The sequence below is a fragment of the Artemia sp. Qi Xiang Cuo genome, chromosome 3 (genome assembly GCF_049724085.1).
Source record: "Artemia sp. Qi Xiang Cuo chromosome 3, ASM4972408v1, whole genome shotgun sequence".
Classification (NCBI taxonomy): domain Eukaryota; kingdom Metazoa; phylum Arthropoda; class Branchiopoda; order Anostraca; family Artemiidae; genus Artemia; species Artemia sp. Qi Xiang Cuo.
This window is the reverse complement of record NC_142796.1, coordinates 23,602,231-23,616,900: the sequence shown is the minus strand read 5'-3', so window position 1 is coordinate 23,616,900 and position 14,670 is coordinate 23,602,231. Positions and strand designations below refer to the sequence as shown.

The following is a 14,670-nucleotide window of genomic DNA, read 5'->3' as shown; positions in this document are numbered from 1 at the left end:
CTATACACGCAAGCAAATAACTTGGGAATTCCTATACAAGTAAGCAAATAACATGGGAATTCCTATACACGCAAGCAAATAACATGGGAATTCCTATACACGCAAGCAAATAACATCGGAATTCCTATACACGCAAGCAAATAAGATGGGAATTCCTATACACGCAAGATAATCACATGGGAATGCATATAAATGAACTAAAATTCCAACGGAATTCCTATACATGCAATCAAATAACTTGGGAATTCATATACACGCAAGAAAAAATCATGGGAATTCATATACATGCAAGAAAATCACATAGGAATTCCTATACAAGCAAGCAAATAACATGGGAATTCCTATACATTCAATCAAATAAAATGGGAATTCCTATACAAGCAAGCAAATAACATGGGAATTCCTATACTCGCAAGCAAAATAACTTGGCAATTCCTATACATGCAAGCAAATAACATGGGAGTTCCTATACATGCAAGCAAATAACATGGGAATTCATATACACTCAAGCAAATAACATGGGAATTCCTATACATGCAAGCAAATAACATGGGAATTCCTATACATGAAAGCAAATAACATGGGAATTCCTATACAAGCAAGCAAATAACAAGGTAATTCCTATACACGCAAGCCAATAACTTGGGAATTCCTATACAAGTAAGCAAATCACAAGGGACTTCCTATACACGCAAGCAACTAACATGGGACTTCCTATACATGCAATCAAATAACATCGGACTAACTATAACTGCAAACAAATAAGCTGGGAATTCCTAGACATGCAAGCACATAACATGGGAATTCCAATGCATGCAAGCAAATAACATGGGAATTCCTATACATGCAAGCAAATAACAAGAAAATTCCTATACCCGCAAGCAAATAACTTGGGACTTCATATACACTAAAGCAAATAACATGTGAATTCCTATACATGCAAGCAAATAACATGGGAGTTCCTATTCATGCAAGCAAATAACATGGTAATTCCTATACATTCAAACAAATAACATGGCGGTTCCTTTACATGCAAGAAAATAACAGGGGAATTCCTATACACGCAATCAAATAACATGGGAATTCCTATACATGCAAGCAAATAACAAGGGAATTCCTATACACGCAAGAAAATAACATGGGAATTCCTATACATGCAAGCAAATAACAAGGGAATTCCTATACACGCAAGCTAATAACATGGGAATTCCTATACACGCAAGCAAATAACATAGGAATTCCTATACATGCAAGCAAATAACATGGGAATTCCTATACATGCAAGCAAATAACAAGGGAATTCCTATGCATGCATGCAAATAACATGGGAATTCCTATACATACAAGCAAATAACAAGGGAATTCCTATACCCGCAAGCAAATAACATGGTAATTCCTATACACGCAAGCAAATAACATGGGAATTCCTATACATGCAAGCAAATAACAAGGGAATATCTATACCTGCAAGCAAATAACATGGGAATTCCTATACACGCAAGCAAATAACATAACCATTTTTTTTATTCAAATCCCAACCACAAATCAAGTTATCGTATATTGAACAACCTCTGATTGGCTCATAAAAAATGCCCACGTCAAACGATACATTCATTGTGCAATTTTTATGAAAAACAAAAAGCTTTATACCCCTTTTTTCCAATGATAGTCAGCTTTAGCAATAACACCCTCCTAACAAACCATTCTTGACTAAAGGCAATTGTCCAAAAAATCAATCACACTAGGACCGGTATTGCGTACTCGTTCCTCTTTGAAAGATGTATTGACCTCTAGATTAGAATTACCTACCAGAAAAACCGGAAGGTCATTGTAATAGGCAAATGACCCTGGTAACCCAATTACTTGAAAACCTACACACATACCCGATGCCTCAGGCGTAGGTTTGCATTTAGGTTTTCAACGAATTGGGCGGTTACTACTATTAAAACGTGTCTCTACGTGCTTTCACTTGAGAAAGTTTGTTGTTAGTTTTCTAGCAAGTGGAAGTATAAACCCTAAAGATTCTGGAAACAAAAAATCCAAAAAAAAACGTAAAGCAAAAAAAAGGACAGAACAATTTCTAGGCTTTTAGGGACAGAATTTGTAAGATTCTTTTCAATAGTTTTAAGGATCTCGATGCTACCGAATACCAAAAATATGCTGATTCTTGACCCGTAATGATTGTATAAAAAAGAAAAAAAAAGGCACACCTCGACTATTTGAAAAAAGACAGTGGTTATGATGGCAATTAATAAAGAAATTCCTATCAAAAGGGAGCATTTTATTGTTTTCATTTTATTCTTAGTAGGCTTTGTATGATTTTTTGGTAATCCTGTACTAAACGGACTCTTTTATATACGGCAATGCAAACCAGTCACGAAATAGACCGAGACGCGTGATGAAAAACAGGTCTAAGTTGCTTTCTGGAATATAGGCAAAGGCAAGAACTGTATTTAAATTGTTATTTTGGGGGGTTTAGGAGGGGAAGGTGCCTAGGTTAGGTTACGTATTTAATATATGGTATGCTTTGCCCACCCCCCCCACCCCTACCCCAAAATGTACAAATATATAGCCCAAATGTGTTTCTAAACTATTATATATTCATCCTACTTTATTCTATTTCATTAGCATTAACCAAACTACCACTATATAAAAGAGTCCGTTTAGTACCGATTTTTTTTCTATGTTGCTTTATTCTTTTATGGCATTTTTGGTGTTCAATGTACTTCCGCTTTTCTTCTTCTTCAGTACTTTTTTTGCACGCTCCGCCGTTTCATTTAAAGTGGGTTAAGATATTAACATAAAAAGATATCCCAGAGTTCACTCTTACCGGGCCAACAGATTCACAGCCCCTTCTTTTGTCCGGGGAGGAAAGAATTCTAATGAAAAAAACTTCTCGCCGGCCTGAATTTTGTTATTGATTTTCTCCATCAGACTTTCGTAGACATTTTCTACTGGAGAAATGCGACCATTGCTTTGGAATTCTGTTTCACTGTCTTCTGGACTGTTGTTGAAATAGGCCACTTTGTTATTAGATATTTCTGTCTTGACAACCATTGTTGCCTTTGTTTTTAGAAGTCAATCTGGAAGAGAAATTCAAAAGGGTTAGAAACTACATTGCAATAGCAGCTCAGTCGGGAAATGCTGTTCAGTCGGGTTAATCTATATTGAATTCCGAGACTTGATTATGCACCGAAAGACTGTAGTCGTGCCACTAATGATTTTTATAATTTCACATATGCACCAAAATAAGGTGGTAATAAAGGCATATACATTTACAAGGGCGGGGACATATGTTCTATGTACGCACCCCCTAAAAAGTTTTAAATTATCAATTGTTTTGTCTTATAAGTAGTATTTTCCTTTTAACTTGCATGATTTTGTGTTTTATTAAAAACAAAAACTAAATCTAATTTGTGAATTTCTTTCGAATATGTAGTTAATATAGGGTGACCAGATTTTCTGAGACCCAATGCGGGACATACCAAAATTTGAGTAGGGCTGGAAGGAGTAGGAAGTGTGATTGGTTTCATAAAAACACTCAAAAATACTTCTTAAACTTGTATTGTCTTATGTCATTATATTTTTATTTTAATCATATTTGGCTGATGAATGCACCTTTTTTAGAAATACAACATTGTTTTCGATTTCCTTCTTAAACTCATCACACGGTTTCTTTCCGTTAAACTTAGTAATTAAGTAATTAAATTTAGTAATTAACTCGCAAATAAGGTCACTTAGGAATAGGCACTTTTAGAACAAGAATTTCATAGCCTTCTGATTCCAAATAGCCTATAACATTCCTTTGTGTCAGAAAAGAAATTTGACCCCCCCCCCTAGAGTGTAAATATATATAGCCTACTTTGAACTCAGAGCCATTCAAGGGCATGGAGGGCAGCCAGGGCAAGCTGCCCCAAGCATCTTGGCTAGGGGTTTACCTTATAGTACAATAAATCATACTTAATAGCAATAGGGCAAATCCTGTGTCTGCTTTTATCAAAATATTTTCATTGAGATTAAAACATTTTTATGAATATATGGGAAAAAATATTAAACTTATTAAAGTAATTCTATTTTTTTTTATTTTTTTTTAATCTAAAAATGTTTTGATCTTTTTGAATCTTTTTTAAAAAAGCAGAACATCTAGCGGGACGTTTTCGAATGCAGGGCGATGTTTCAGAATCCGGGACTATCCCGCACAATGCGGGACGTCTGGTCACCCTGAGTTAACAATATGGCTTCGTTTTGGTACATTTCGTATAAGAACAATTCAGGTAGTCCTTGAAAAAGTAGCACCAAAAACTTTTTTGCCCCAATGAAATCTTATTTCTCTAGCCTAGGGGGCGATTTTATGCTTGGGAAGGATTCCAAGGAGAGAATTTTCCGTGGGAAGGGAAGTTTCTGGCGAATTTTTGATTGGAAGAATTTTAAAGAATTCCTATACAAAATTCTTTGTATTTGTCTTACTTTCTCTATGTCCACTCCAATTCATAGGCAGCACAATCGCGCTGCCTACGTAAAGAAGGATGTTGGCACAATGTATTATTTATTTTCTGTTTTTTGTTTTCTTCCATACCAGGGCACTTCGTATCGAAGGAGTTTTCATAAAAACTTCGAAAAGGGCTCATTCGATTGGAAATTGGAATGGCTAGTGCCCTTTTAAATACAGGCGGAAGAGGAAGAAGGCCCCTCAAATGTACACTCAAAAGGGCCCACTAGTTTGTCCACAAGTTCCATGAGTTGCAAACCTTCTCCCAGTAATGGGTTAAATTGCATGGTGATGCAGAACACCATCACGAGAGGATCCTCTTCAAGAGGACAACTGTGACAGGGTTTTATATCCAGATCTATGGACAGCAACCCCATCAAAAGACTGCCTTGACCCTGTTAGGGTGCCTGCAAGAATGGGGACCTTGCGGTCAACTCTATTCCCACTTGAGGAGTGGCACCCCTCGAGGAAATTATAGCCTAGTAAACGACACAGCATTCGCACGGGATTCTGACTAATGGATAATTCTTCTGGGATTGGTATGTTTTGACGGTCGTTTTCGGGCTGAAAATCCTCTTCCTAGCTAGTTTATCTATTACGGGCTACCTCCCCATAGTAGCATAATATTTGTAGGTATGATTATATAATGAGTCGGAGGTAATAGGCCTGAGATTGTCTGTACAGGGTTTTGACTCTTGTTGATAGTAGAGCATCGCCAAGTGCTAAAAACTCTGTTTTGACAAAGATGGACACAGGACTACCCAAAACCTTTATTCATGAAGGTCCCATGGACTTCTTGCTGTCCATTTCAATGCCAACTTAAGCACGCTGATGAAGACTTGGTAAGATATATGATCCCCGTCCTTCACTCATTTTTGTGACTATGGCTTTCCCTGAGGTCAAAATAATTTCAATGACATAAAGAAAATTAAAATCGGAATTTGGAATGTTACGACTTTAAAAAATGACTATCGTATCGGCATTTTGACTGACGAATTCAGACGATTCAAACTCTTGTCCCAGAAGCAGAAAACGTGAAAGTCAGGAAAATACGACTTATTTTATCAGACAGGAAGGATGGAGTAGATAATGAGAAGGGCTCATGATGAATAAGGGAGCCTGTAATTTTTGTATAGGCTGGAAAAGTATTAATAAAGGAATACAAATTGCTCCTTTTATGACTAGAAAGTTCAGGGTATCAGTTATAGTAGTATACGCCCCTGTAGAACCGATTGACGGAAATACTAGTGACTCAGATGAATTTTACTTACAGTTACAGGAGCAAATAGACTGGGTCCCAGGTAGAAATATGATGTTATTACTGGGAGATTTTAACGCTCTGGTTGGTAGAAATAGGGATAGATGGTATCCCAGCTTAGGTAAATTTGGTGTAGGAAAAGAAAACAGTAATGGATACAGACTTTTGCAATTTAGTAGGTATAACAATCTAGTTATAACCAATACGGTGTTTGGTCATAAAATGGCTCATAATTTAACATGGTATTCACATGATGGTAAGACAGAAAACCTTATTGATTATGCTATAGTAAACAGAAGACTGGCAGGATCAATACAAGATACTAGGGTATATAGGAGTGCTGTTATTGATGTTAAAAGTAAAGATCACCATCTAGTAGTGTCAAGGGTTACTTTAAAGCTGAAATATTGGGAGGCTAATTACCTCCCAGGAAGTTATGATGTTAGTAGACTCCAGGATGAGAATTTAAGAGAAACTTTCCAGGACCAGTTAAATACTAAACTTGAGGATTTAAAATTTGATAATGTGGAAGATGGTTGGAATACTTTTAGAAAAATAATTTGTGAAGTTGCTGAAGATGTATTAGGGAAGATAGCTAGAACTGCAGCTAAGAATATTAGTGAAAAAGCTTTATGTTTAATAGAAATGAGAAAGGACTTGTACAAGAATTATCTGAGTGACAGATCGCATGAAAACAAAAGAAATGTAAAGAAAGTGGAGAAAGCATTGAAATATGAATTAAGGAGGTGTGAAGTGGAGGCCATGGATAAAATTGCCGAGGATTTGGAAGATGCAGCTAGACGGCATAATAGTAAAATATTGTACTGGCACGTTAACAAATTGAGAGGTTGTAGTCAATCCGGACTTGTCCCAGTTAAAGATAAGAATGGGGTGGCAATTAGCAATAAGGAAAAAGCTAAAGCGAGATGGGCCAAACATTTTGAGAACTTGCTTAACCAAGATCGAGTTGCAGGAAAAAATATAGAGGAAAATGAAAAAGTACGTGGTACTTTGGATGTGAAGGAAGATTTGTTTTGTGAGGAGGAATTAGCAACAGTACTAAAAGGATTAAAGAATAATAAGGCTCCAGGTGCTGATAAGGTGGTAAATGAGTTTCTTAAATATGGTGGCTCTGAGGTTAGAAATAAGCTATTGAAGATTATGAATATGATTTTTGAAAAAGGGGAAGTACCTAAAGATTTTAGGAAAACTTTAATTAAACCACTTTATAAGAAAGGCGATAAAAGTGAGTGTGGTAATTATCGAGGCATTAGTCTGGTCTTTGTAGGTAATAAATTACTTAGTAATATGATACTTTTTAGACTGAGAGATGCCGTAGACAAAGTTTTAAGAGAAGAGCAGTGTGGTTTTAGAAAAGGTAGAGGATGTGTCGACCAAATTTTCACTCTTAGGCTAATAATTGAGAAGTGCCTGAGTTTTCAAACACCTTTGGTCCTCACTTTTATAGATTATGAGCAAGCGTTCTATTCTGTTGATAGAAGAGCTTTAGTAAAGGTTTTATCCTTGTATGGTATACCAGACAAATACATTAAAGTGATCAGTGTTATGTACAATAATAACACTGCTACGGTTAAAGTAGGAATTGAAGTTAGCAGCTGGTTTTGTATTAAATCAGGAGTTAAGCAGAGTTGTGTTCTATCCCCCTTTATATGGATTATTTTGATGGACTTTGTTTTAAGGAGCACAGGAAAGGCAATGGGAGACCACGGAGTCAAATGGGAAGGAAAAAGTCTCCTGGAGTTAGATTATGCTGATGATTTAAGCATCCTAGATGAAAGTTTGAGCAAAATGAATGAAGTTTTAGAGGTTTTGCGAGTTCAGGGTGCTAGAATTGGTTTGAAAATTAATGTTAGGAAGACTAAGTCACTAAGGCTAGGAATAAGTGAAGATGAAAAGGTGACGTTGGGTAATGAAAAGATTGATCAGGAGGGCAGCTTCACTTACCTTGGTAGTATTATTAGTAAAGATGGTGGGAGCAGTGGAAATGTTAAAAATAGAATAGCCAAGGCTCAGGGTGTTTTTTCACAGTTAAAAAAGTTTGGAAGAATAGCAAGATAAGTCTGCAAACCAAGATTAGAATATTAGAAGCTACAGTGATGACAGCGATCAAATAAGGCTCTGAAGCATGGACACTCCGAAAAGCGGATGTAGTTTTGATTGATATTTTTCAGAGAAAGTGCTTAAGAATTGTTCTGGGTATCCGGCTGATTAACTATATTTCAAACAATAGGCTATATGAAAAATATGGTTCAATACTGCTCTCTACGGCTATAATGAAGGAAATGTTGAGGTGGTTAGGGCATGTTGTGTGGATGAAGGATGACAGATTGCCGAAGATTGTTCTTTTCAGCCAACCATCTATGGCTAAACGGAAACCAGGTCACCCCCGTCTGGGGTGTGAGGACGTCATAAAGAAAGATTAAAAGGAAATGAGAACGTCGTGGGAGGATATAAAAAGGAAGGATTTAAATGGATTGGGATGGAGGAGGAGCGTGCGCAGCTGTGTTGACCTCAGGCGGGTTGGTGCTGCGGTGAGTTGTGAGTAGTAGTAGTAGCAGTAGTAGTGCCCTTTTCAATAGTCGAAAGTTATTGGACGGAAGCTACATCCCTTCCACGCCCGCAATTTCCCCAAACACATCCAATCAAAATTTTGAGATAGCCATTCGGTTCAGCATAGCTGATTTCCAGATAAAGATTATGTTTTTAAGGAGGACACTCCCCCCATAGCCCTCAGGGTAAGGGTTGTAAGTTATGCCCTGGGAGCATAAAAGGTTTTTATAGATAGCTTTGTCGTGGAAACTTTAAAAAAGGCTCATTCGAGTGAAAATTCTAGTGCCCTTTTTAATAGTCGAAAATGATTGGAGGGCAACTAACACCCCTCTCACGCCCACCTTTTCCCCAAACACATCCAATCAAAATTTTGAGATAAAGATTTTGTTCAACGTAGTTGAAAGTTCTGGAAACTAGGTCTTTGAGTATGACAACCCAACCACAGCCCTCAGGGCAAGGGTTATAAGTTATGGGGGCAAATAAGGTTTTGATAGAAAGCGTTGTCGTAGAAACTTCAAAAAGGGTTCATTTGATTGGAAATTGAAATGGCTAGTGCCCTTTTTAATAGTCAAAAGTGAATGGAGGCAAATAACCCCCCTCTCACGTCCACCATTTATCGAAACATATCCAATCAAAATTTTGAGATAGCCATTTTGTTCAACGTAGTTGAAGGTCCAGAAGTTAGGTGCTTGAGGGTGATAATCCCCTCAGAACCCTCAGGGCAAGGGCTACAAGTTATGATCTGGGGGCATATAAGGTTTTTATTGAAAGCTTTGTCGTAGAAACTTGAAAAATGGTGCATTTGATTGAAAATCCAAAGGGTTAGTGCCCTTTTTAATAGTCGAAAGTGATTTCAGGACAATTAACCCCCCTCTCACCCCCACCTTTTCCCCAAACACATACAATCAAAATTTTTGGATAGCCATTTCTTTCAACATAGTTAAAGGTTCTGGAAACTAGGTCTTTGAGGATGATAACCCCCTCAGAGCCCTCGGGGCAAGGGTTGTAGATTATGCCCTGGGGGCATATAAGGTTTTTTATAAAAGAGTTGTCGTAGAAACTTCAAAAAGGGCTCATTCGATTTGAAATTGAAAGGGCTAGTGCCTTTTTTTATAGTCGAAAGTGATTGGAGGATAACTAACACCCCTCGCAAACCCACGATTTCCCCAAACACATCCAATCAAAATATCAGTATATGTACATTAAACTGACAATGCAAATTCATTTGTATTTTTTTTTTCAGTAAAGTGCAAATTATGATCTGGCCTTGGGAAGGCATAGGGTTTTTGAGCCCTACTCATGTTAATTTCTGCTCGTTTTGAGTTTGACTCGGTTGTTTATTGTAATTTCTGTTCGTTTTGGATTTCATTTATTTATCAATGCTGATTTGTGGTTATTTTTTAATTAATCTCTGTTCATTTTATATTGACGTAGTCTTTTCAGGGAAAAAGAAAATAATACTTTAAATCTTTTCTCTTTTTTAAGACTTTATAGTTTGGCCTGCTATTTGTATGATGAAGAAAAATTTTCAGCAATTTTTAACAACATAAACGCTATTAAAAATCTGGACACAAATAGTAGGCTTTAATTTAGTTTGATACCTTGAAATAGAAAACTTTATACTATTTGCAAAAAAAAAAAAAATCTGTTTAATTTCTTTGATAGCTTGGATACACTTACGCTATTTTGATTTGGTTAAATTTTAAGAGCAGAAGTAGCCCCGAAAGTTTGATCATAATACCCTAAGTCGTTCTTGTGATACTGCTGAGATGCCTTATTGGGAATTAGTATTAAAACAGTGCATTTTGATTTAATCTTAAGGAAAAATTTAGTTTTTAAAAATATTGGGCAAATGAGAGAGTGGGCGTGGGAGATGGACTAGTTACCCTCCAATCACTTTCGACTATTAAAAAGGACATTAGCCCTTTCTATTTTCAATCGAATGAGCCCTTTTCAAAGTTCCGAAGACAACTCCTTCGATACGAAGTGCCCTCGTCAAAACGAAAAAAATAATAATACATTGTACCCAGATCGATCTTCACTATAAAAATGTCAAGCCTTCCAATCACTTTTGACTATTAAAAAGGGCACTAGCCCTTTCAATTTCCAATCGAATGAGTCCTTTTTGAATTTCTACGACAACGCTTTCTATAAACACCTTATATGCCCTAAGGGCATACATTACAACCCTTGCCCTGAGTGCTGTGAGGGGTTTTCATTCTCAAAGACCTAATTTCCAGAACTTTAAACTACGTTAAACAAAATGGCTATCTCAAAATTTTGATTGGATGTCTTTGGGAAATGGTGGGCATGAGAGGGGCGTTAGTTGCTCTCCAATCACTTTTAACTATTAATAAAGGCACCAACCCCTTCAATTTCCAGTCGAATGAGCCCTTTTGAAGTTTCTACGACAACACTTTCAATAAAAACCCTATATGACCCCAGGGCATAACTTACACCCCTTGAAAAAAAATGAAGGGCAACTAGGCCCCCTCCCACGCTAATTTTTTCCCAGTCACCCAATCAAAATTTTGAAATAGCGATTTTGTGCAGAATGGTCAAAAAATATAATAACTATGTCGCTGAGGATGATTAATCCCCCATAGTCCCCAGGGGATGGGCTGCAATATATGAACTTTGCCCAATGTTTACATATAGTTTTGGTAATTGGGAAGCATACAGACATTTTAGGGGGTATTTTTTATGGTAGCAAGGAGGGGGGGGGGGTCGGGTTTTAATTGGGAGGATCTGTCCTTGGAGGAAGTTTTCATGGGGGAAGGAACATTGCTATGAAGGGGGCATTAGATTTCCCAGCATTACTTTAAAAAAGGTCAGAAGTTAAAATCAAGTTTTTCAACTGAAAGTAAGGAGCACTTCAAAACTTAAAACGAACAGAAATTATTACGTGCATGATTGGGTTTCCCCCATAGTCAATACCTCACTCTTTGCACAATTTTTTTAGTACTTTCATAAGAGCCATTTATTCTAATTAACGGCCTTTGTGATTGAGGGGTCATTCTTAAAGAATTGGAACAAAATTTGAACTTTAGCATAAAGAGCAAGGCATTGGACTAGGGGGCGAACCCCCTAATATACGTAATAAAAATATACAAATATAGAAGTTGGCTACGTAAGTTAATTCGTAAGTTACGTATATTTATTACTAATAAAAACGTTCGTAAATAAAATTAAACAACTTTCGAGAAAGCCATTTAACCAAAAAAAGTAAAATTAATATGCATCTTTCGTTTTAATTATTCATGTACGGTGAGCCATAATCAAAACCTACATTAATTCAAAAACAGTCAGAAATTAAATAAAAAAACAATTTTTTTGAACTGAAAGTAAGGAGCACTGTATAAAGATAATATAATCTATTATTTATCTATTATCTATTATTTATTATATATTATTTATCAATAATCTAATATTTATATACTGTGGTAAGGAGCGACATTAATACTTAAAACGAACAGAAATTATTCCATATATGAAAGGGGCTGTCGCCTCCTAAACACCTCACTCTTTACGCTAAAGTTTGACTCTGTCTCACAACTTTCTTTTTTAAAACAATAAAAAACTTTAGCGTAAAGAGCGAGGCGTTGAGGAGGGGACAGCCCCTTTCATATACGGAATAATTTCTGTCCGGTTTAATGTCACTCCTTACTTTCAGTTAAAAAAAAAACTTGTTTTTTTTATTTAATATTCGCGCGAACGACACATCCATTCCTAATTTAATCTCTTAGTCTTGTTTATTTGGCTCATATTTCTAAACCGGTATATGTAACTCGCCTCGTGGTGTAGAAGTAAAAAGACACAATCTCACGGCAACTTGTACAATGACCTATTCATCTTGGCAAAAAGTTGTAAATGTTCATGCTTCAGTTAAATGAACGTTTAGGAACATCTGGGCAATCTAGATATTTGAATATAATTAACCTTTAGAACAGGGATGTCGTTTAAGAATGGTTTAGGGTGCAGACCGTATCCAGGGGGTGGGGGGTCACTGGGTTTGACCCCTCCCCAAAATTTTTGTCAAACTCGTAAAAACGTAACAAAAACGAATATAATGGATTAAAGGTAATTGATTGGTTTATACAAAAAAAAAAATGTTCCTACTTTAGCAATTGAGATTAATAAGCACTTGAACAAGGTTCAAAACCCCTTTGCTTTCTAAAAGCCAGAATATAATTTCTACTTTACTGAAAAAAATCTTTTAAATGTTTTTACTTTTATAACTTTAAGAAATCAAAAATTAATTAAGATTTTAAGGAGTAAATATCAGCATATGTATGTTAAACTGACAATGCATATTTTTTCAGTAAATTCATTTGAATTTTGTTCAGTCAATTACAAATTATATTCTGGCTTTTAGAAAGCATAGGGGTTTTGAACCCTACTACTATTAATTTCTGCTCGTTTTGAGTTTGACTAATTTCTGTTTGTTTTAAGTTTTAATGTCGCTCCTTACTTTCAGTTAAAAAAAACTTTTTTTTTTATTTAATAGCATGACGCGCGCGATGCTGAGGAGGGGGCACCCCACCCCGTATACAGAATAATTTCTATTTATTTTAAGTATTAATGTTGCTCCTTACTTTCAGTTGAAAAACTTATTTTTTTTTTAAATTTAATCCTTAAAGAAACTTTCAGATGTATTAGAAATAATAATGCAATACGGAGATGAAGGGGTCTTCGCAAACGAAAAAGTTGCCTGTCAAATATTATTAGCAATTGCAATGTCAGTTGCCAGTAATGAACAAATGCTAAACTTGAATTAATAATAATGTATTGATGGCCAACTATGGGCCAGGAGCGACTATATAATTTGGCGTTAATGAGAATAAAACTCGGAGCATTAGGAGCAATCAATTGTGACGTGATAACTAATAATTTTGCAGAGGCCAAAGCACAGATTATATAATTATCCAGTATGATCATTCCCTATCTCACCCATTATAAAAACCCGGACCGGGGTGCGAGTGCTCCAGAGAACGTAGAAACATAGGCGGCATCAGATCTTTTCACTGGTAGACAAGTCAGACGCGAAACAATCGGAAACAAGTGGAAACCCGCTATTACGAATAATGCACTTAGTAACAGTGATGCCAAACGTGGTACAATTGTACCATTTTGGTACATTTCACCTCTACTGGTACAATTTAGTACAATCCCCTAAAATATGGTACATTTTACAAAATTATGGTACAATGTGGTACAATTCAGTATTTTTGTACGTATGTCTGCATTCTTTGATCTACAAATATTTGATTTCACCCTGATCTGTTCGGCATAGTCAAGATAAGGGACAGACAAGCAGTTACCAATTTTCCTTTTTTCGTAAACAGACACTTCACTTCCGGTGTCCAAAAATCGACAAAATCATCTTTCTGTGTATCAACATTAAGTCTTACCGATTGAAAATGAAGCTATAATAACGCTTTGATTTGTGATAGTTGGGAATCTACTGGATACTAAAACAATTGCCAACCACCCGAGGTGAACTGCCTCTCCTTGAAAGTTTTTATTAAGCACAAAGGAGTCTGCTGAGATGAATTAAAAGTAAGTATAAATTTAAAATAAGGCGATATAGCTACATATATATATATATATATATATATATATATATATATATATATATATATATATATATATATATATATATATATATATATAATATAAATATATAAATATATATATATATATATATATATATATATATATATATATATATATATATATATATATATATATATATATATATATACATTGTAACACTCCTTCGTTATACCTACTCTTTTATATACTGCTAGTTTGGTTAAAGCCAAACTTAAACTCGACCTTACAAGGTGAGTGGAGTATCTGCTAAAGGTATTTTGGAGAAAAATATTGTTTCAACATTAAAATCTCCAGTACGTGTTAGACCAGACCATAACCCCCGAGTCATTTCTTTAATCAGTCTCGATTTCAAAAGAATTTTTTTTTCGGTATTGTTTTTAGGCGGTAGCTTATATTAGGGGGGGGGCTACAGGAACAATCCTCCCCTCTATCGAGATATTCGTAAAAGAGAAAGGGGGCTTTTTATGCAAACTATTAAATGGAAAATCAGGTCTCAGCAACTGCTTTTCGGCAATATGCTATAAGAATACAAGGTTAAAATGCGATTTTAGCCCCTGATTTGTATTATAATCGTCATTTGGGATCAATTTCAAGCGATGCTATAAGTGGTCCTAAATGGCCGAAACGACTATTGTTGGCCTGTAGTAAAATGTTTCTGTAATAATATATGTTACTCCGAACAATTTCATACTGTCAGGAGTAGTGCACTGGATTAGAAGAGAAAGAAAAACAAAGA

At 35.8% G+C, this 14,670-nt stretch overlaps 1 protein-coding gene across 3 annotated transcripts in view; it reads right to left on the bottom strand.

The window, feature by feature from the left end:
• LOC148953892 (methylenetetrahydrofolate reductase (NADPH)) overlaps positions 1 to 14,670 on the bottom strand; it is a 105,084-nt gene that overhangs the window by 85,311 nt on the left and 5,103 nt on the right. For all 3 annotated transcript variants that reach the window (XM_089085685.1, XM_089085683.1, XM_089085684.1), the window contains exon 2: positions 2,831 to 3,083. In XM_089085685.1, coding sequence (XP_088941811.1) covers positions 2,831 to 3,057 — 227 coding nt within the window. In that variant the 5' untranslated portion in view covers positions 3,058 to 3,083. The remainder of the gene's footprint in view (positions 1 to 2,830; positions 3,084 to 14,670) is intronic.